Source organism: Tarenaya hassleriana, unplaced genomic scaffold, assembly GCF_000463585.1.
Source record: "Tarenaya hassleriana unplaced genomic scaffold, ASM46358v1 Cleome21, whole genome shotgun sequence".
Lineage (NCBI taxonomy): Eukaryota > Viridiplantae > Streptophyta > Magnoliopsida > Brassicales > Cleomaceae > Tarenaya > Tarenaya hassleriana.
The window spans coordinates 2577799-2600096 of record NW_010965451.1 but is presented as its reverse complement, the minus strand read 5'-3'; the positions used below and the strand labels follow the sequence as shown (position 1 = coordinate 2600096).

General features: G+C 38.8%; 4 protein-coding genes and 1 pseudogene across 9 annotated transcripts in view; 3 read left to right on the top strand and 2 right to left on the bottom strand.

The window, feature by feature from the left end:
* LOC104814642 (calcium-transporting ATPase 10, plasma membrane-type) overlaps positions 1-9279 on the top strand; it is a 10156-nt gene extending 877 nt beyond the window's left edge. For 2 of the 3 annotated variants that reach the window (XM_010542788.2, XM_010542790.1), the window contains exons 2-35: positions 56-253; positions 655-771; positions 856-895; positions 1448-1560; positions 1662-1793; positions 1915-2004; positions 2458-2527; positions 2617-2687; positions 2780-2863; positions 2959-3036; positions 3118-3192; positions 3789-3872; positions 3949-4031; positions 4114-4222; positions 4317-4372; positions 4692-4734; positions 4847-4930; positions 5101-5238; positions 5321-5383; positions 5466-5564; positions 5775-5885; positions 6133-6303; positions 6402-6461; positions 6586-6750; positions 6846-6962; positions 7259-7357; positions 7541-7678; positions 7792-7892; positions 7971-8016; positions 8099-8227; positions 8322-8429; positions 8617-8708; positions 8931-9031; positions 9139-9279. In XM_010542788.2, coding sequence (XP_010541090.1) covers positions 110-253; positions 655-771; positions 856-895; positions 1448-1560; positions 1662-1793; positions 1915-2004; positions 2458-2527; positions 2617-2687; positions 2780-2863; positions 2959-3036; positions 3118-3192; positions 3789-3872; positions 3949-4031; positions 4114-4222; positions 4317-4372; positions 4692-4734; positions 4847-4930; positions 5101-5238; positions 5321-5383; positions 5466-5564; positions 5775-5885; positions 6133-6303; positions 6402-6461; positions 6586-6750; positions 6846-6962; positions 7259-7357; positions 7541-7678; positions 7792-7892; positions 7971-8016; positions 8099-8227; positions 8322-8429; positions 8617-8708; positions 8931-9031; positions 9139-9143 — 3216 coding nt within the window. In that variant the 5' untranslated portion in view covers positions 56-109 and the 3' untranslated portion in view covers positions 9144-9279. The remainder of the gene's footprint in view (positions 1-55; positions 254-654; positions 772-855; positions 896-1447; positions 1561-1661; positions 1794-1914; positions 2005-2457; positions 2528-2616; positions 2688-2779; positions 2864-2958; positions 3037-3117; positions 3193-3788; positions 3873-3948; positions 4032-4113; positions 4223-4316; positions 4373-4691; positions 4735-4846; positions 4931-5100; positions 5239-5320; positions 5384-5465; positions 5565-5774; positions 5886-6132; positions 6304-6401; positions 6462-6585; positions 6751-6845; positions 6963-7258; positions 7358-7540; positions 7679-7791; positions 7893-7970; positions 8017-8098; positions 8228-8321; positions 8430-8616; positions 8709-8930; positions 9032-9138) is intronic. The other variant, XM_010542792.2, reaches the window with a different exon arrangement.
* Positions 9280-9366: 87 nt separating this feature from the next.
* Positions 9367-12485, bottom strand: LOC104814643 (choline monooxygenase, chloroplastic). 4 transcript variants are annotated; one of them, XR_771954.2, is made up of 10 exons: positions 12056-12485; positions 11657-11702; positions 11130-11472; positions 10817-11032; positions 10606-10701; positions 10404-10525; positions 10243-10336; positions 10123-10173; positions 9678-9919; positions 9367-9588 (listed from the first exon to the last, which is right to left on the bottom strand). XR_771954.2 is itself a non-coding variant. In XM_010542794.2 (10 exons), the coding sequence occupies exons 1-10, from the start codon at positions 12396-12398 to the stop codon at positions 9782-9784; spliced, it is 1317 nt and encodes a 438-aa protein (XP_010541096.1). In that variant the 5' UTR covers positions 12399-12482; the 3' UTR covers positions 9367-9781. The 4 variants fall into 4 exon arrangements, 3 of the variants coding, with proteins under 3 accessions (XP_010541096.1, XP_010541095.1, XP_010541097.1); XM_010542794.2 differs by having other exon boundaries at positions 9367-9919; positions 11130-11204; positions 11337-11472; positions 12056-12482; XM_010542793.2 differs by having other exon boundaries at positions 9367-9919.
* Positions 12486-14487: 2002 nt separating this feature from the next.
* On the top strand, positions 14488-17122 carry LOC104814639 (plant intracellular Ras-group-related LRR protein 6-like). The gene is made up of 3 exons (XM_010542787.1): positions 14488-14845; positions 15295-15464; positions 15553-17122. Exons 1-3 carry the CDS (start codon positions 14582-14584, stop codon positions 16235-16237), a joined length of 1119 nt encoding a protein of 372 aa, XP_010541089.1. The 5' UTR covers positions 14488-14581; the 3' UTR covers positions 16238-17122.
* LOC104814641 lies at positions 17020-17858 on the bottom strand (annotated as a pseudogene).
* Positions 17859-18046: 188 nt separating this feature from the next.
* On the top strand, positions 18047-22115 carry LOC104814638 (UBP1-associated proteins 1C). Its single transcript, XM_010542786.2, is given in 3 exon segments — positions 18047-21045; positions 21207-21366; positions 21663-22115. Coding segments are annotated over 3 exon segments (579 nt in total). The 5' UTR covers positions 18047-20955; the 3' UTR covers positions 21992-22115.
* Positions 22116-22298: the final 183 nt, after the last annotated feature.

The following is a 22298-nucleotide window of genomic DNA, read 5'->3' as shown; positions in this document are numbered from 1 at the left end:
CCGAGGCTGGATGTTTCTAATTTTGGTGTTTCTATCTCGCATTTGGCTTGAGAAGGGTGTCTGAATCAACAGTGTTTCCTTTTCTGGTGCCATCTCTCCTGCGACAGCCATGAGTGGCCTTTTCAGTAACTCTCCGCGAGGGAAAGACAAAGACTTGGAGGCTGGAGTCAGCAGCTCCGCCGACTACGAAAATGATCCCTTCGATATTACAAGCACTAAGAATGCACCTGTAGAGCGTCTCCGCCGATGGAGGGTAATGTTTCCTGTTGCCCTGTACAAATATCTTATGCTCATTAATTCATTAATTATGACGTTCTGTGTTTGCATCTACATGCCTTTGCTAGATATAGCACTGGAATTTATTTCATATTCTTTCTGGTTTTCGATTCGAAGGAACTTGATATGCATACTGAATCACTGATTTTCAAGAATGTGTATTATATATGTATGTATGTATGTATGTATGTATTGCCTTGATTCAAATTATGGCTTTGAACATGGCTTTGATATCTAGCGCTAGTTCATTTGAAGTAGTCAAATGGACGAGAACTCAGGGCATGCTCAGCGTGTTAGAATTTGCTTTTGATGTTCTCGTAGTGTATGGTTTGACTTCTTATGTTGACTTTCCTAGGATCTTGCTTATTTTCTTTGTAGCAAGCCGCACTTGTACTTAATGCTTCCCGTAGATTCCGGTACACCTTGGACTTGAAAAGGGAAGAAGACAAGAAGCAGATGCTAAGGAAGATTAGAGCCCATGCCCAAGCAATACGAGTATACAAACTTTATTTGCTACTGGTTTGATAGAAAATTTAGTGTAGCTCTGATTTCTCTAATGAATGTTGTTCGCCTTGTTAGGCTGCACACCTTTTTAAAGCTGCAGCAAGCCGAGTTAATGGTATTTCCTTTCAGTTCTTACCCTTTTCCTTAGATTTCTTTTGCACATTCCAAATTTGGAAGATTATATTTGTCCTCTAGCAATGTTGCATTTACATTTGTAAATTGGGCAGAGTTTGCTGTTCAATGCTTTTTTGTAGTATGTGGCTTTTATTATTTTGTCCGGGAATATGAATAATGTTGCAGTCATAAGCACTGCCAGGAGTTGGGAGGATATTTGTTTCACTGGTTCAAGCTAAATTTTCAAATGTGAACGATCTTCCCTATATCGGAACTTAAGTTGTTCTAAGTCATTTTTCTGTTTGCTTCTGGTTGTTGAGTCTAGTTTATCATTGTAGTTGCAGCATAAACAGAACGGATGTTGACTTATTCTCCGGGGTGGCATCATCTGAATTCTTGAAAACCTGTTTCCATTTTTGTTGGAGATATTGTTGGTACTGGAATTTGCTTATTCACGGGTGGACTGGGTTCTATCTGTTTCATGGAATGAAATGTTTGCACACATTTTGGGGATTGATTTGTGTTGTTGACTGGGTTCTTTTTCTTTTTCAAGGATTACCAAGTTCACCCTCTACCCCTAGTGGTGGTGATTTTGGAATTGGACTGGAGCAGATTCTGTCGATATCAAGGGATCATAATATTGAAGCTCTCCAAGAAATTGGAGGGGCATGTCTTTTCCTGATCTATTACTGTTCTCAATGTCGCTTATTTCTTTATCCTTGACTATAAAGTTTATTCATATATGTTGTTTTTTCTCCCAATATTAGGTCAGAGGGTTATCAGACCTGTTGAAAACTAACATGGAGAAGGGTATTCAAGGGGATGATGATGACATAACGAAACGGAAAAGTGCTTTTGGTTCAAATACTTATCCCCGGAAGAAAGGGAGGAGCTTCTGGGTATTACTGCTTTTTCTCTTTTCTCTGTAGCAACTTTCATTTCGAGGGTTTTCTTCTCCGATATATGAAATGCTTCTAGTTATTTGACAACTTAATTCTTTTTTTGGCTTATGCTGGACAGAGGTTTGTCTGGGAAGCTTCTCAGGATCTTACTTTAGTCATACTGATCGTGGCTGCACTTGCTTCTTTAGGACTGGGGATAAAGACTGAGGTATGCATTTGTAGGAATTGGTTCACTGTGTTTAGCTGAATGCATTTTTGAGAAGTTGAATTTTTGTTCCTCTAAATCTTTGAGTTTTACTAAGATTATGCAGGCTTATATGTGAGAACTTTAGAACAACTGGGCAATACTTACGAAATAATGAGTTTGCAGAATTACTGTTCTCGTTACTCTAATGAAGAATTTGTTGTAAGCTTATCTCATGGTCTCGTGCCTTGATTATACGGTTATACCTGAATGGCTTGATAGCACAATGTTAAGTTTCTTTTCCTATGCTTTGGTAGTCACCTTAAACTTTTAATATATGAGGCCGGAAGGGTTTAATATATGCTTTTCCTATGCTTTGGTAGTCACCTTTGACTTTTAATATATGCTTTGTCAGATTGTAATTTTCTTCTATTTGTGTTGATTTTGGTGCCTCTTTTACTGCGACTTTACTTGTAGGGTATCAAAAAAGGATGGTACGATGGTATAAGCATCGCTTTTGCTGTCCTCCTTGTCATTGTTGTGACAGGTATAAGTTTGCCCAAACTGGAGTTGTTTGACTCTCCTTTCCAGCTTTTGTTCCTAGTTGGCTAAATTGTATATCTTTTCCCTCGGCAGCTACCAGTGACTTCAGGCAATCTCTTCAATTCCTGAATTTAAATGAGGAGAAAAGAAACATACGTCTGGAGGTGGACTCTTGAACAATCATACTTTAGAGGTCATAAATGCTATTGTTTCCTTTGGTTTCATATTTGAAGGTGTGTTGTGCTTATGTCCCCAGGTTACCCGAGGTGGAAGAAGAATTGAAGTTTCAATATATGACATTGTGGTAGGCGATGTTATACCCCTCAATATTGGTGATCAGGCAAGTGGATCAAGAGTTACTGAATGCATTATTTGCTGTTTTCTCGGTTTCAATCTAGATTTTACATCTTATGTTTAAGCTGCAAAACAATTCAGGTACCTGCTGATGGAGTTCTAATTTCGGGACATTCACTTGCTATTGATGAGTCCAGCATGACTGGGGAGAGCAAAATTGTATACCTTACCCTTTGTCCTTGCATTTTCAGTAATGTTGTCTTTGTATTTCACGTGTCTTAGTAATCTGTTTCGTGGCAGGTTCAAAAAAATCCATCTAAGGATCCATTCCTAATGTCTGGATGTAAAGTGGCGGATGGCAATGGAACAATGCTGGTAAGATCCAGTGGAAACTTACTTTTCCCTTTTAGTGCAAAGGAGTGGCTTAATAATCTTGGAGCTGTAGTTTTTTCCAGAGAAATTGGGGAGGAATAGTTTCCTTTGTTTTGAGTAGAGGTTCGGGCAAACAAAATTAGTCGTGGTGGGGTAGTTAGAACTGCAAAAAACTAGGTTTTGTGGAGTTCATTCCTCTGGTGGGAAGGATGCTTGTAGGAGTTTAAATTTCCAACAAGGGTTGTATATTCATGAATTGCTAGTTTATGGCAACAAGGTATCATGCTCATACCAGTTTCAGCTGAACGTTTCAGAGTAATGTCTTTGGTAGTGGGTGATGAAGAGGCTGCTGATGTGTGTCATGTCAACTTAACCCATTTTTGTCTGTCTATTTTTGCCTTGTACTGTTATACACTTCTTCTAATACTCGACTTTCTTGTCAATACTTATGCTCCTGCTATCCAATCAGAAATTACACAAGGAGCAAGAGAGTTCATATTTGCTCACTTTTGAATTCTAAATGGAAGTTCTTAGCCTTACTAAGACAATTTTGAGCAGTCGTATAACAACTAACATTGTAGAAAACTTTTCCTGCTCAGGTTACTGGTGTGGGGATCAACACTGAATGGGGCTTGTTAATGGCTAGTATCTCAGAAGATAATGGAGGAGAAACACCATTGCAGGTGAGTTTATGCGTTTCATATTTGTATCTTTTCTCTGCCCAATATTTTATAATCAATTCCTACTTTTTTTCCTCAGGTACGCCTGAATGGTGTTGCAACATTTATCGGGGTTGTGGGGCTCACGGTTGCTGGGGTTGTACTATTCGTCCTTGTCGTTCGGTGGGTTTGGATTTTCCTCTAACATCTAAGTACTGTTTAGGGCAAATATTATTGCTTATGGACAAGTACTGGTTGTTTGCAGATACTTTACTGGTCACACAGAGAATGCTGATAAAACTCCACAGTTTATCAAAGGAAAGACAAAATTTGATCATGTTGTAAATGATATGGTTAAAATTATCACAGTTGCGGTAAGTTTATTTGATTCGATCAGCCTAACTAATTTTGTAACCAGAGCATTCTGCAGACATCTGGTCATTCAACTCAAATTCTTGAATTCTGTAGGTTACAATTGTGGTAGTGGCAGTGCCTGAAGGACTTCCTTTGGCTGTTACCTTGACGTAAGTCTGCTGTCTTCAATGAGGTTATTCAAATGATAGTATTTTCTTCAGAATCTGAAACTACCTACTTTCACTTCCCATACGCTTTACCTTTGAAAAAGATTTTAGTGTGACTTTGCCGTGAAATCATTTTTCTGGTTCTGGCTGCCCATAGTAGACTTGATGGTGTCAGTATAAAATTCTCTGGAACAAACTTATTTGTCTGACCAGTTCAGGATGCCTTAAAGGACCCGGGTCGCCTACATACTAATAATGAGACACGTGTTCAATCACACGTTTCTTATCATCTTTACTGATCTGGTCTCCTCCATATTGGCAGCCTTGCATATTCCATGAGAAAGATGATGGCAGACAAAGCTTTGGTATGGATGAGTATAATTTCTTTTGAACTTGAATGCATGAGTGTGTACGTATATGTATACAAATACTTCATATACATGTATGTTTGCATCTTAAATCCAAGTTGGAATTCAGGTACGCAGGCTTTCTGCCTGTGAGACTATGGGGTCTGCAACAACAATTTGCAGTGACAAGACCGGAACTTTGACATTAAATGAGGTTAGTCTGGTTCTCATCCTTCCTCCAAAGTAAATTGACATTGCAGTTTTTGTATTCCCTGCTGGCGAGCACTTAGTCAGGGTTTTGACATGATATACTGTTGCTATTTATTGTTGTTGTCCAATTGTATTGCTGTCATGCAAATTCCCTAAAACTTAACCTGTGTACAGATGACAGTTGTCGAGGCTTATACCGGTTTCCAGAAAATGGATCCTCCAGACAGCCACGCAAAGCTGCCACCTACATTTACTTCTTTACTTGTTGAAGGAATTGCTCATAATACAAGTGGCAGTGTGTTTCAATCTGATGTAAGATTAAATAATTCGTTTTGGCGGTTGTCCATTTTATGGGTATTTTACTTGAGCTGAAATGGATGTTTACTGATCACAGCATGGTGAGACAGAGGTTTCTGGATCTCCAACAGAACGAGCAATTCTTAATTGGGCGATCAAGGTTTCTTTTCTAGCTTCATTTTCTGATTCTAAATTTTGTAACCATGAGATCTAAACTTGTTAATGGTTTTTCCCTTTTGCAGTTGGGCATGAATTTTGATGCTATAAGATCAGACTCCTCTGCTATTCAATTTTTCCCATTTAACTCGGAGAAGAAACGTGGAGGTGTTGCTGTGAAATCGGTAATGTGTTTCCATTTTGTCCCTTCTGTAAATATCTTGTGGAAACAATTGGTTGATGTTTTCCACTTGGGATGAGAAATGCACATGTTATGGCTGTTCCAGCGTTATAGTTGTAGACCTTTTTTGTCTTAATACTTTGTTTTGACCTTTTTTTTGTCCTCATTATGCATTTGGTCATGCACTTTACTTTGTGCTTTTACTCCATTTCAGTCAGATGCCAAGGTCCAAATTTATTGGAAAGGTGCTGCTGAAATCGTTCTGGGCTCATGCTCACGTTATATGGATGAGGGTGAGAGTTTGGTAGATATGTGCGAAGATAAGGTTGGCAACACCGGCTTTTCTTTGTTTCGTGATTTCATTGGCGATGAGCATTAGGAAAAATCGTGTGTCATAAATTGTGTTCTATTGCCGTATTTGAATTGATCCCTTGCTATGAAATCTAAATTCATTTAGAATAATCTATTTGTTTCTTCTTAGTATTTTCCTTATGCTGCACCTCAAAACAATGCCTAATATGTTGGTGTAAGTGCGACTATGCCTTATGCTGAAGCAATTTTTGGTGTTTCAGATGGAAGAATTGAGAAATGCTATCGATGACATGGCTAAAAGGAGTCTACGGTGCGTTGCAATTGCTTACAGACCATATGAAACCGATAAGGTTCCAACTGATGAAGAGCAGCTTTCTAAATGGGTTTTACCAGAAGATGACCTTGTCTTGTTGGCTATCGTTGGTATAAAGGTAAGAGTCAACCATATTTCTAGTTTCCCTTCCTTCCGAAGGCCATAAGATATTTGAGATAAATTGATTCAAGCTTTGTCACCTGGAATACATTGCAGGATCCATGTCGACCTGGTGTCAAAGATTCAGTTCTGCTTTGTCAACAGGCTGGGGTCAAGGTTCTCATATATTCATTTTCTTCTCCCCTTGAGATTTTCTGCTCATACTTTGTGTATATCCTCTGGACCACCTCGGGTTCTGCAAGGGCGGCCTATGGTCTCTTATTTTCCAAATTGACCTCAGGTTCGCATGGTTACCGGCGATAACATTCAAACTGCCAAAGCCATCGCTTTAGAATGCGGGATATTAGCTTCAGATTCAGATGCTAGTGAGCCTAATCTGATCGAGGGAAAAACATTTCGTTGCTTTTCAGAAGAGGAAAGAGAGAGGATTGCTGAAAGGATTTCGGTAAGATCTTTGGATTTAGTTTCGGAACTTCACATCACATGTGACATCATATGGTGGATGTTTCATGGTGTCTAACATGGTTGTTGAATTTGAAGGTCATGGGTAGGTCATCACCGAACGACAAACTTTTGCTTGTGCAAGCACTGAAGAAGAGGGGGCATGTTGTGGCTGTGACTGGTGATGGAACCAATGATGCTCCTGCATTGCATGAGGTTCATGATAATTTTTATTTTTTTAATCCAAGTTACATGAAGGGGAGCCTTGGCGCACCGGTTAAGGTGTTGCCGTTGTGATCTAGAGGTCACGGGTTCGAGTCCTGGAAGCAGCCTCTTGCAGATATTTCTGCAACGTAAGGTTTGCCTACAATACACCCTAATGGTGGGACCCTTCCCCCGACCCCCGCTCACGGGGACGCTTTGTGCACCGGGCTGCCCTAATCCAAGTTATATAAAAATGTCGCCATATGTAACCTAAGACTAATGATATCGAGGATGGTTATTTCTTTCAGGCCGACATTGGTCTTTCTATGGGTATTCAAGGGACTGAAGTAGCAAAGGAAAATTCAGATATTATCATCCTGGATGATAACTTTGAATCAGTTGTAAAGGTAAGTATCCTTGTAAAACAGCTGACCAGAACTGCTGGAAGAATAAGTTTCTGCTGGTTCTCTTCTTTTGCACAACCTAAGACTCACCGATTTTCTGTAGATGTTGGTCTTTTAGACATTTATCATTAATGAATGATCTTTATTTGGGTATCCTATCCACTTTGCATTTGTCTGTTTTTGTAGGTCGTCCGGTGGGGTCGGTCCGTATATGCCAATATCCAAAAGTTCATCCAATTTCAGCTCACGGTTAATGTTGCTGCACTTGTCATTAACGTTGTGGCTGCAATGTCCTCGGGCCATGTTCCACTAACCGCAGTGCAGGTTTGATATTTTTCTCATAGCCAAACACGTTTCATCTCTTTCAAATGCGACAAAATTCTCAAATAAATATTTCCGAATCTTGTCGATGAGAAAACGGTTTTCTCCCTCTGTAGCTGCTTTGGGTGAATCTTATTATGGACACTCTTGGGGCTCTGGCTTTAGCCACCGAGCCACCAACTGACCACTTAATGCAAAGGCCCCCTGTTGGCAGAAGGTACTCATCACAAGCTCCTAGTCTTCTCTTTTTTTTTTTTTGGAATGTTGGTTGTAACGATTTTGTTTTATTTTCCAGGGAACCTCTCATAACGAATATCATGTGGAGGAACTTGTTTGTACAAGTAAGTCGCCATCTGTTAAGATTCGTATTAAACTGAAAAGAACCAAAATTACTAGATAAATCCAATTGTATGGCAACCTCAGGCGATGTACCAAGTGACCATTTTGTTAGTCCTCAATTTCCGGGGCGTAAGTATTCTTCGTCTGGAGGATTATCGTGATCCTGTAAAAGTGAAGAATACAGTAATCTTCAATGCCTTTGTCCTCTGCCAAGTAAGATGTTTTTTTTAAACCATTTTTGTCCAATGAACATTCTTCTAGGCGTATAGATTTGAGTACAGAGCGAAATTTATTGTTTGAACCGCAGATATTCAACGAATTCAACTCGCGGAAGCCAGATGAAATGAACATTTTCGTAGGAGTTCTCAAAAACCGCCTCTTTGTGGGCATCATCTTCATCACGGCTGTGCTGCAGGTGAGAGAAGACTCATTTTATAGATTTTAATGTTTCGTTTATCTATTTCTTATTTTAATTTAAAAATGCGTCTCGTGTCTTGGAGAATGCCTTCGCCTGTTTCGACATACTTTTGCACTTGGGGTGCGACTCAGGCTTTCTAGAACTAAGCTCGTCCAATTCTCTTGTTCGGAACTATATAAAATAGGTGGTCATCGTCGAGTTCTTGGGCACGTTCGCATCGACAACTAAGCTGAACTGGAAGATGTGGCTTGTCTCGATAGGCATAGGATTCATCAGGTTGGTTACCTCTCTCTCATATATATATATTTATATATATATTATATCATAAAAAAATGATTTGAATAAAACAAGAGAAACATGAACTTCATCTCTCTTGTTGAAACACTTAATAGTGTCATAATCCGTTTGCAAGAAGATGATGATTCATCATACTAAAACTGACAAAAGGGATTCTGTTTTTTTTTTAATGTTTGATGTGTGTGTGTGTGTGTGGATCAGTTGGCCGTTGGCTTTGATAGGGAAATGCATCCCTGTCCCCAAAACTCCCGTCGGAGAAATTATTAAAGCTTGGATAAGCCGATGGAGAAGAAATTCACCAGGTAATCTATTAATAATAATAATAATAATAATAAATACACCCTTTTTAATAATGCTTCCAAATATGTCCGAAAGATGTTTCCTAAGTTGACTTCTTTATTCGTTTCAGGTTAAATGTTAGATTTCAGAGGAAGCTTATATTATATGTCTCCAGATGTCCAAAAATGATGGAGTTTTTATTTTCCTAAATATGCATCAAGACTGAAGCAAATATTATATATATAGAGCTCTTCTTTGGTTTGTTCTGTCACTATTAAGGGTTCAAAGTTCAAAGATATACAATCCCCACGTTTTCAAGTTTCAACTACAAAACTTATTTTATTAACACAAAAGTCTGAGAGATTCAAATTTTGGGGTTTCTTATGGTTGCATTTGTATGTTTGTATATGCAAATTCCGTACGTACACACCTTTTATGAAATCTACGAGTGACTGAGGTTGTAATGAAGCAGGGAAAGGCTCTGTTCTCATCGATCGCGGTCAATTTCTTCTTTGTGATCATCTTCGGTGTGTATCCATTCATCCTTCTCGTCTCACCCACGGTCCATGCTGGTGTTTCTCTGATGGGAACCGTCATTTTTCTGTGATTCCCATAAATAAACACAGGTATGGATAGTGAACGATATGAGAAGAATGATCGGGTGCGAACCGACGATGGTAACAGAGAGAAGCTAACTGCTAGCGACGTGAACAGAAGTCTTTCCTGTCTCGTCTCTTGATCACTTTCGCACCTATCGTGGATAAATGGAACAACTACGAGTGACTGAGGTTGTGATGGAGAAGACAATGGAAGTGATGCATCGCCTCTTCAACCGGAGCATACCTTCCTTTCACATAAGCCGGTGATTCTAAACCCCTTTGAACATTCTCACACAGCACTATATCTTCCATCTGTTCACTCACACACAGTTCCAATCAATGGATATGAATGACCCATCTCCCGCCAATAAAATGTTTTACCGTTAAAAACCAAAGTCGAATCAAACCGAATATAATATAAACTCCAAATGGATATAGATTTTCTAAACCGAAAGAGCTGAACTTGAACCAAAGACCGAAATGTCTATCCCTAGTGGAGGATATCGTTCAATTACCTGAACCCTTTCGCTCTCTTCCAGGCTTCTCTCGATGAAAGACTCATCTTCCTGAATCAATAACAAGCGGCGTAAAGAATTCGGATCATTCTTGTGGAAATACAGGGTTTGATTGATTACCTTTAGGAAAGGTTCAAGAAAATAGTCGAAGACTACTTTGCATTTCCTTGGCCCTAGTGGTATCACAAGATTTGTGTCCATCCAAGGTCCATACCTAAAAAATTACTCATCCTTTAAGAGTTGTGAAAAACATTAAAAAATCGAAGATTAGATTAGATCACCTATTGATCATGAAATTTGGGTAGATGAAAGCGTATAGAGCTTTTGATCCGAGCCTATCATAACCATCTTCTCCAGCCTTGGAACCTCCTCCACATTCTTGGATACTAACCCTTTCGAGCATCTGGTTTATATCATACAGCTACATATCATCAGGAGCTATAAACTAAAACCATGGTTGTAACCGCATCAAAAATTAAATACCGTTGTGGAATAGGAGTTGAGATCGAGGCCGGATGCCAACCCTTTATGTGCATAAGGTACGTGATATCCGCCGTCTAAGTAGTTATCACAGAACACCTGCATAAAAGGTGATGAGTGAGTGGTCTTTTATGAACCTTTTGGACCGTGTTTTCTCTATAACCATATTTTCAGCCTTTACAATATAGAGAATATTATGACCAAGGAATTGCACCTTCCAGTTGCAATCAATGGTGTATTCGCGTCTGCAGATGTAACTCAGTGAATCATCCACACCACCTTGGCTCAATATATTCGCAGAGCTACCGAGCCAGTCTTTCGCCACTGCATCATCATTCCTAAATTCTTCCCAATTCGATGTATTTTGGTTCATATTAAGGAGAACAAAGGGCCCCCAGACAGCTACACTTATAGGTTTAAGCCCCATCTCCTGTTCTCATGGTTAATCCAAGATTCAGACTATCCCTTCAACAGGGAAAAAATGTCAAGTAATAGATAGATTTCATGTATAACATGACCCTCCATACTTGTGAATAAAAATTCTCTATCCCGGTCATTCTAGTTGCCTTGACAAGTGATCCGCTCAATCCGTACGTCCATCCCTGCCAAAGAACGAGGATACGAAGAAAGAGAAAGTATAATGAGACTGCTCGACCGAATATTTCCCGAAATTGCATGTGCTTTCTCATAATCAGTCGGGTCAAGATTAAGAATAGTTCCAGCATAGTGTTTACATGGTAAGGGCATACGAAACACGACTTTTTCCCACTCCCAGATGCCAGAATGGAGGCATGATGGGAGCATACATTGTGGAAAGCATGAACCTTTCCGTTATCGTCTCGACATACCAAATATTCTACATCCCCGAGCCTGCAACATGCGTCTCATACTCTCAGCTTTTACAAACATTGAAGATACCAAGAAACAGTGTACACATTTCAATCACAGGAAAGAGTAACTGCGAAACACATTGCGAATGACAGAAAAAGCTTCACTGTAACTGCAACCATAATCAGCTCATCCATACAAAGAAACAATCAATCCAAAAGTATACCTCCCTGTGAAAAAGTGATGAGGTTCCTTTATCTGCTCGGAAAATCCTGACGATCAACAAGCTATAACAGAGTAAGAAGCCTTCCGAAGCAATCAACTTTTTCAAACATCATCTCCAATCATTTTGAAATATCCGGAAATGTAATAGAGAAAATTTATGCCTACCTCTAACTATGAACAAATGATCTGTTCAAGACAAAGAACACGAATATGCTGATTCCTAACAGGTTCTCTGAAATATATGCAAAATCCTAAATCGTTCTTCTTAAGCGTTCTCTTAACTGCCAACGAGAGATGATAACTTATACATCGAAAAACTACACCAAAATAAACAATTTATCAAAGATAAATCGCGACAAGAAAACTTTGAGTGGATCAAAAGATCAGGGAACGAACGTACCAACGGCTTGCCATCCTCCATAGAAGACCCGATCGAGCTCTAGACGGTGGAAATCCGGATCAGTGTACCACGAACTCGGCGGAGTTGCAGACCACTCGACCGGAATTTCGGGATCGAACTCATCGATTAGCTTACGCACCTCAGAAACGGCGGCGATTCTTCTCGAAGAGCTTGTGTCTCGTCTACAGCTCAGGATCGAACGGAGAGATCTTCTCCGGCGAAATCTAGAGCCAGAAGAGAATATCTCACCACCAGAGTCGCAGAATTTTCCGGTAACTCTCAACACCGGAGTGAAAATCTCCGGAATCTCCGCCGTCGGAAGCATCGTCGTTATCGCGGCCATTATCGTCCTGAGTTGCTCTGTTTTTCTAAATTCTATCGCTCGTACGTTTTCTAGATCTTTTGTTTTTTCGAAATGAAGAGGAACTTTTTATTTATTTTCCGTTATCGACTTGCAAGACAAGAGTGTACGGAAAAAGTGAATGTGCAAGTTGTTATAAGAAACTAATTAATGAATAAAGATAAATCAGAAATTAGACTGAATCGAAAGTGCAGAGAAATATAACCGAGCCAATATATTTCGATATCCCAAAATTTGTGATACAATATATTTCAATTTTTTAAATAAATATTTTTATCAATAAAAAATAAATCCGAACCGAACCAAATTTAATATATAAACGAATGGTTATAATTTTTTTTATAATCGAAACAATAGAATTGAAATATATTCAGACCGAACCAGTAAGAAAGCCCGGAATGGTCTGCCGATTATTAATAGATAATAGAAATGGCTTCTAATTGAATATACTAACAGCAAAACAGATGAAAAAAAAAATATTTTTCCTTATTCATCAAAATATATATCTATACATTCATGCATACACGTGATACGATAGGCATCTTTTAGAGAGAGAAAGAGTTAGGTTAAAAAAGAAAGAGAGAATCAAGATAGGTACGGTCAAACTATGATATAACTGGCCACAGTAGGTTCCATCGCAAACGGATTTGATTTGGTAGGCACACTTGACTATTTGACGTATACTTATATATATATATATATATGTTTATATGCCTTTTAGTTGGAATGTTATTTTCATTTCGTATACTTATATATATATATATATATGTTTATATGCCTTTTAGTTGGAATGTTATTTTCATTTCGTATACTTATATATATATATATATATGTTTATATGCCTTTTAGTTGGAATGTTATTTTCATTTCGTATACTTATATATATATATATATATGTTTATATGCCTTTTAGTTGGAATGTTATTTTCATTTCGTATACTTATATATATATATATATATGTTTATATGCCTTTTAGTTGGAATGTTATTTTCATTTCGTATACTTATATATATATATATATATGTTTATATGCCTTTTAGTTGGAATGTTATTTTCATTTCGTATACTTATATATATATATATATATGTTTATATGCCTTTTAGTTGGAATGTTATTTTCATTTCGTATACTTATATATATATATATATATGTTTATATGCCTTTTAGTTGGAATGTTATTTTCATTTCGTATACTTATATATATATATATATATGTTTATATGCCTTTTAGTTGGAATGTTATTTTCATTTCGTATACTTATATATATATATATATATGTTTATATGCCTTTTAGTTGGAATGTTATTTTCATTTCGTATACTTATATATATATATATATATGTTTATATGCCTTTTAGTTGGAATGTTATTTTCATTTCGTATACTTATATATATATATATATATGTTTATATGCCTTTTAGTTGGAATGTTATTTTCATTTCGTATACTTATATATATATATATATATGTTTATATGCCTTTTAGTTGGAATGTTATTTTCATTTCGTATACTTATATATATATATATATATGTTTATATGCCTTTTAGTTGGAATGTTATTTTCATTTCGTATACTTATATATATATATATATATGTTTATATGCCTTTTAGTTGGAATGTTATTTTCATTTCGTATACTTATTTTCCCCCCAAAATAACGAGCTAAAAGTTTATGATTTTTTTAAACATATGTAAAAAATAAATTAAAAGTCAAAATGTGGGAAAAAAAAGGGAAAAGAAAATAGATATTTTTAATAAAAAATAAATTAATGAATTAAATAATAAGGAGGGAGTGATTTGCGGTGGTTGAGTTTAATCAGAGGCCGAGGAGCTTGGTCACCCTCTCGTCCACACTTCCTTTTCCGGGGCCTTCAATGTTTTACTTAATTTAAAAAAAAAAACAAAAAAAATTCAAATATTTAATTCACCAAATATTCTTGTCCGTACATATCTCTAAATATATTATGTGCATGCACATATACACATATGCGCGTGACCATATAAGCAAAAAAAGATATTTGTAAAATTCCTTTTAATTTTCGTTCTTCTTCCTCATTTTGTTCACCATTTTCCTTTCTTCAACAATTCTCAAGTATATATACACGCACATATATACATATACATATACAGACATACATTCATAGGGCTTGGAAGGAAAGATGATATGCGAGGAGAGTTATCAACACCAATGCGAGAAGCAACATGGACAAAAGGAGCACACGATGACGATGAGGGTGGATCACCATAAACATCATCAAGAGAGGAGAACATCATCGCCATCATCATCATCCATGACATCCAATTTGGAGGAAGAGATGTTGGAGGTTGTGAATTTGAGTGGAATGGCATTGCTATCTCTCCCCAATCCTTCTCTCAATTTGGCCCACATTTGCAAGCTTGATCTCTCCAACAACCATCTCCAGGTTCGTATGTTTCACATATATATATATATATATGTATATATATTTGCACAATTTATATGTAGCTTTTTTTGCATCCATATATGTTCTTGCAGATGGAATATTTGGTGGCAATGCTAATTGTCTTGCCTTGATGAGACAATATATTGTGTGTGTATACATATACACACACACACATATATATATATATATATCCAATAAAATCAAATTAATACCTTCTATTTGTTTCATCCCTGTATACCACCAGGCTTGAGAAACAGATATGTGTCATATATCATATATCGTACTACTTATATATGTGCGTATATATAGATTAGGAAAACATCTGAAATAATTAAATATGATATATACATATATATAATTAAATAAATGGGGATCAGTTCTGATTTGGAATCCCCACCGAGAAATCAGGTAATAACGGATCGTTGGTTGAATTTCATTTGATGAAGCAGAGCATACCGGAGTCATTAACAGCAAGACTTCTGAATTTGATGGCATTGGATGTTCGCTCGAACCAGCTCAAATCACTTCCCAACTCCATTGGCTGTCTCTCCAAGCTCAAGTTCCTCAACATCTCTGGCAATTTTCTCATTTCCCTCCCCAAAACTATCGAATATTGCAGGTTCACCCCACGACAACATTCCCATCCTATCATCATCACGTCAAGACTAAAAACTAAACTAACTTCATCTTCTTCCTGTGTTTTTCAGATCGCTTGAAGAGCTGAATGCTAACTTCAACAAACTCATCAAGTTACCAGACACAATGGGTTTCGAGCTAACCAACCTGAAGAAGCTGTCTGTCAACTCGAACAAGCTCATCAGCCTTCCATACTCCGTCACTCACCTCACCTCCCTCCGTACCCTCGATGCCCGTCTCAACTGCCTCATGTTCCTCCCGGATGATCTCGAGAACCTAATCAACCTCGAGACCCTCAACGTCAGCCAGAACTTCCAGCACTTGACCGCTCTCCCTTCCTCCATCGGCCTCCTCATGAACCTCGTAGAACTCGATGTCAGTTACAACAAGATCGCGGCTTTACCCGATTCCATCGCCTGTATGAGGCGGCTAAGGAAGCTAAGAGTCGAGGGCAACCCGCTCGTGTCCCCGCCCATGGAGGTCGTGGAACAGAGCTTGCAAGCTGTGAGGGAGTACCTGACTCAGAAGATGAATGGCACTGGGCAGAGGAGTCCCACCAAGAAGAAATCGTGGGGGTTCGGTAAATTGGTGAAGTATGGAACATTCAACGCGCGATCAAAGAAGTGGGCGAGGGAGGAGAGGGACGGATTCATCATGCCAGAGTACCGTACGATCGATGGCCTTGCTTCCCCTCGGTACGGTGGAATGTTCTCCCCACGACGTCTCTTTTCCCCGAAGACCTATTTCAGCAGATAACCATACAATGCAGAGAAAGAGAGAAATCCCATATTCCAGCAAGCAGTGCATATTTGTAAAGCATTTGGTTCGAAACAATTCAATGTGTCACAAATTGCCTTCAAGGCATCATACATTGTATCAAAGGGTGTAATACGCATGATTTCAGATTTCAGGATGCTTGTTAATTTTCATTCTTCATATCTGCCCACACACACTGTCTAGATTAAGTTGATGAATAAAGTGCTTTACCTTTAAGAAAATTCATCCCCAACACTATCAAAATCTTTTAGACACTATTGACAGACTCATATTTATAACCGGAGGAAAGTAAGTAAGATCATGCATGATTCAGGACAATTCACAACAGTCAAAGGAACTCGATTTCCTATCTTCATTCCCCTCCTCGATCTACACACATTTGATGATCTAAAGGCCCTTTCCCATCAGTGGCATAAAGACAACAATCAAAGGAACCCGATTTCCTATCTTTTAGTTCCTCAGCCTGAATTCAAGCATCACTTCAAAGGATCACGGTTCTCTCAAGTTTGGACTAGAGCAAATGAAATTTGGCTGGAACCCAGCAAAAAACATTAGCTCGTTGTTTCCCCCTCCCCCCTTCTATTATTGCTACGAAGAAATACACAACATTAAATTCAGCTCAGGCTTGAACAGGGAATGCATTCTCCCTGAGACAGTAGAGTAATCGTATACAGACCTCAAAAAAATCAAAGAAGATGCGACCTTCTTAACATCATCGACAAGAGACCCAACACTCAGCTGAAATTTCCATTACCAAACGCTAAGCAAACAGGAAAATTCAGAATCTGGTTCACATCTGTCAGGAAATGCTAAGAATGTGTATTGGAATAATAGATGAAACTCAGCATGCAGCTGGAGAACCAAGTTCGATAGCCTAGAAACACCAAAAAGACATAACTTTCCCATTCATCCATCTAAAACTCGACAACCCATTACACACTGCAGTGATCTAAACCTAATAGAGATAAGCGGGAATCTTAATGCGAATGAAGAGCATACTCATGACATAAGCGAGTACAACAGATGAGATCCCAGCCGTTGCATAAGATACCTTGACGCTCTTGGCTCGGTTCTTGTCAAGCGCCAGATCCAGCATCACGATCCCGATCCCACCGAGCACGAACATGAATCCCGAAGACAGACCCTCGATGATGTACTGCCCATTGACCCGACCCGACATGAACACGACGGGTCGTACGGACCCCGTCACTGGATCCTGAATCGACCCGATGCCCGGAGGCTCGACGATCACGTCGTAGACGAAGCCGGAGATGACCATGAAGTACGTGAGGAGGATCAGTGAATAGACCGTCATCGGAGACGGGAGCGTGAAGGAAGGGAGCTTGAGGCGGAGACGCGGCGGCCGGAGAAAGGAGAACGGGAGGATCCGGAGGAGGTGGAAGATCGGATCAATCGACGACTGAGCCGATGAGTCCGACGAAGCGGAGCCGGTGGATAGGGTTTGGGAATCGGGTTTCGGCGCCATTTTATTCGGCTCCTGCGTTGGATCTGTCGTCTCAGTCGTGTGTCAGTTCTGTGGATCTCTTTCCTCACCAACGACTGTACTAGGAAGAAGAGTCTCAGAGTTGGCTTGTTTGGGTCTTAGTATTACTTATCCGTGGGACGCATACGAAATTCCTGGATTCCGATATCACCTAGGAGTAAAAATAAAAAAAATGTGCCCAAGGAGACTCCACATCGTGCCGTTCAATGAGAAAAGCGGAAGGCAAAACGTCACGCAGTTTCCTCGTAAATTGCATATCCGGCATGACTCGGCCGTTAGTTTGAATTCATGAGAAAAAAGGGACAAGCATTCCCTGTATTCGTGTTTTCATCTTCAAGCTCTGAATCTGATCTTCAACTTTACTCGACGAAAACCTTATACGAGGTTGTTCTCGGTTTCTTCTTCTAGATCAGTCCGATCATCTTCCGGTGAGATTATTACGGTCCTAGCTACGGCATACGTGAACCATGCGTTCTCGATTTCGGACGAGGACATCATGACCGGGACTTCGTACACCATCAATAACCGACCTCCGGTGAAGGAGATCTCTCTCGATGTCGCTCTCCTCGTGTTCGTAATCCTTCTTCATGGTGTACAACGGAGTAGGCGGTGATCGAGGCCACGGTGTGGATTCTTTTGCTAATTTTAACCTTTGAGGGATTGTCGATCATGCTTGAGTTCCTCTGATTATGTCTAAGTTTACTGAAAACCTATTCCATGATTTGGAGGGAAGATGCTCGAGTTAAGCTAGATTCATGGGTATTAGCTCGGGATTTGATTGATTTAGTTGCTCCTGCTTTTGGTAAATTTGGCAACATGTGAAGGTACTTCAGGAATTTTCCTAAGACATGAGGGGATCTAGGCAATATCTTGTGGACTCTGTTTCTGTCTGAGATTGTCTTTCTGTTTGTGATCATCTGGATTTCCTTTATATGGTCGTAGATGGGAACTTTATGCTTCATTTCTTCTCAGAATGGTCAAAAGGGTAGGATTTTTTTCTGCAAAGTGAAGAAATTTCTTCAACCAATCTCATATTTTGATTGAATTTTCCACCAATAAGTGTTTGAAAATAACCTTGGCTTGAAATACCTCTTCAAGTTACTTTGAATGAGTTACTCTGATCTTGTCTTCTACTAGAAACTCGGATGGATAGATCATTGATGCACTTTACACCTCTCCAACCGAATTATACTGTAACGAACTGAACTCTGTGTCAACATTATTCGGCATAGCAAAGATGATCATTTCAATTGTAAGAATCACTTCTTTCTCATTGTTCTGATCAACTGAACATTCAAAGAATATATTGGGGGTTCTAACATGCAGAACAAGACTACTTTCTTTTTAGGTCATATGACCTTTGGTGATAGATAGCTCATCGTTTGATTGATGTTGAATTCATGGATTTTCTTTGTGGTATTGGGATGTATTCTGTTTATCCCGGGGTTTACTATACACGGATTGCTTATTACGCTTACAAAGGATACAAAAAGTTTCTCCTTTTCAAACATACCTCCTGTTTAGAGCCCTTGGAAGTTGGAAGATATGCCCCCAATCTCCTTCTCAATTTATAGTTTAGTTCTTTCTCACTGGAGTTCATACCTTGATTGAATACTGCATTTTTCTGTAGATTAGATGATTGGATTCCACGTTTGAGATATATGCTTTTTCTTGTAATTCTCGTTCCATATTAATTTTTTTTGGGATAATTAGTCTTGGAGATATATATATATATATATGCGAATTGCAAAGAGTAACCTTGAAAATGCTTTGTGGACTCTATTGGTAAATTCCTTTAATTTTCAATGGATAACCCCACCACCACATGGGTTTTGTCTATTTTCCAATTGATCCAAAGTTTAATCGGTGAAACAAGATATTTTAACATTTTTTCTATTTCGAATTCGAATCTTTTAAGTAAGGGGAAAGTTATTCATATGGACTGTCTCAATTTTGATCCAAGATATTCACTTATATATATATATAAAAAAAGTTGGTGCAAATTGGCATGTGGGTTGGGTTTGTGTACATATATACGTGATCGAAATTGGCAGGTGGGTGTGTGTATAGGGATTGATGGCGTTGACACTGTTTAGTGTCCCATGGCACACTTTAGCATGGTTCAGCGGAGCCATCCCGTGACACTCCTTCACTATCTGGTAGGTGTTTCATAGGAGACTTCCGACGACTGATCATCTTGCTTGTTGGGAATTCAGGTGCCGAATAGATGTATTATTTGCTGCAAGGAAGCTGAATCTCATAATCACTTGTTCTTCTGGTGTGACTATGGTGTGATTATAGTGCTGCAATTTGGTCATTCTTTGCAGGGAAAATTGGCTGGAATCCTCGCTGAATGTTTACGAGTGCGTGCCGTGGATAAGTCAGATAGTTGCACCGACTCCAAAACCGGGGAAAATCATCAGGAAGCACCTGATCCAGATTGTTGTTTACGAGATCTGGAGAGAACGAAATATCCACATCTATTGGGGTAAATCAAATTCAGCCCAACAGATGCGTTTAAAGATCGATCGAGCCATGAAAATATCTTCATCTCCTTACAGAAAACTGACATCCAAAGAAAGATATGTTTGAATCCATCCAACTTTGGTATCGTATTAGTTAGCAATTTTATTTCCAGAGATCCGGACAATTGTAACGCCGGTCGAGCTTCCGTCGCCGGAATCCATGTCGCCGCCCAAACGACTCCTCATGAGCGTTCTCGATCGATTTCAGACCTGCAAGTTTCATCTTCTCAAATGTAGTTTGCAAATGAGAGAGCGAGACTGCTAGTACCCTGAATTCAAAAGATTCGCAGTGAAAATAGAAAAGCGTGACATTCTATTGTTAGAGAGCATAACTCCGTGCCGTTTATCAAAATTTTAAACGACATGATTTTAAAACTCTGGAAGCTTCTAAGCCCTTTCTTCTCCATTAACGCTTTGTACACCTCCATCGAAGCTGCAGAGATTGCTAGGGTTTATTCTTCAGGGTTTTCCATATTCGCATCGAGAATCCCTACAAGGAACGATGGTTTGGTTCCAGTGAAGAAGCCAAAGCTGCCGAATCACTTCAGGATCTACAGTGCCACCAGGGTTCGCCAATAATTCCAGAAAAATTCTCTTCTTGCTGTACAGTTTCCATGGAAACTGGTGCGTTTTCATATTTCATCCGTTAATTTTTCTGTTTAGCTTCAATGGGTCAACAGTTGTCTTGCATAGACGACTGTGGTGAAATTTTCGGGCAACATAGCGTTCAAGGACACAACCAATGCATCTCCGAGGCTGTATCTATGGTTTCTCATATTGATATGCTGTACAAAGTTTGGTATTAATCTGAAATGGATGTAGCTTAGTATCAGCTGTGTTTGATCGTAGGAAGAACGTTTCTGTGAGTGTGCATCTTTGGAAATGAAGAGGCTGATGTTATGGGATTTGTTTTGTGAAGGAGAAATATGGCCCGAAAGGGCAGTCGAAGCCATCGAATGGCGCACCGGCAAAATCGAAACAACAGCCTGATTTCGATACTAATGTCTGCTTACCTGACCGTCCTCCATGGTTTTGTAGGCATTGCCATCTTTCACTTCCTCTGCTATTTCCTTCTTTTAGTAAGTTTCAACTGTTTAGGATAAAACGTGGCTTACTCTTCAGGTGTAAAAATTGAAGATTATGGTTATAGCTGGAACTGTTATTGCATTTGCCATTATTGCTACTGAAATGGGTGTTGGTATGTGCTAATAAAAGTTAATACTTTTGTGAACTGAGTTGTTGTTTTTTCACAAAGTCCCTTGTTGAAGCTTGTTGCCTTATGGTGAGGATTTGATATGAGAAACTTTGAATTTATACATATATATATATATATATGGTTTTGTGATGTTGTAGCTTATGTGACAACCTCAATCAGAACAGACTTCCGGAGGAGATAAGAAAGATCCAACTGGAAATGCTTTCAATGGTGAATCAGGACGAAAGAAAGAAGATTTACTTGCCACGATGAACGGTGAGAGAAGAAAGCTTCAGATTTTAGATGAAACGGACAATGGAGAAGTGATTCAGGCCAGGGAAGAAGAAGAAGAACAAGAGCAAGAGTGAAAGAATGAATCAAAGCAAGCCAAACAGGAAGATGATGAAAAGAAAATCAAGTGGAAGAAGTTAATCACTTCAACCCTTAAACTTGTACGTATAATTCATTCCCCTAGCTCCATTTGCTTTAGTTTTTCTCCGAGCTCATGATATTGTTGTGATACTTCGTTACGTAATTATCATATGTGTTCAGTTCATTTCCCACCATTTTGAACTGTCAGATCTCTGGACAACCTTTTGAATGAGTAGTTTTGATTCTTTTGATCCATTATCATTTCTGTTCGTGAACTATATTGTATTTTCTCAAAAGGGTATTTGTCTATGGGAGCAATCTAGTTTTACAGTTTGAGTCCTGAGTTCGTGCTGATGCGATGGTAAATTTGGTTAATAATTACATAATTGGATCGAACCTGTCATCGAACCGAATTTGATATAAAATATAAATGGTTATGATTTG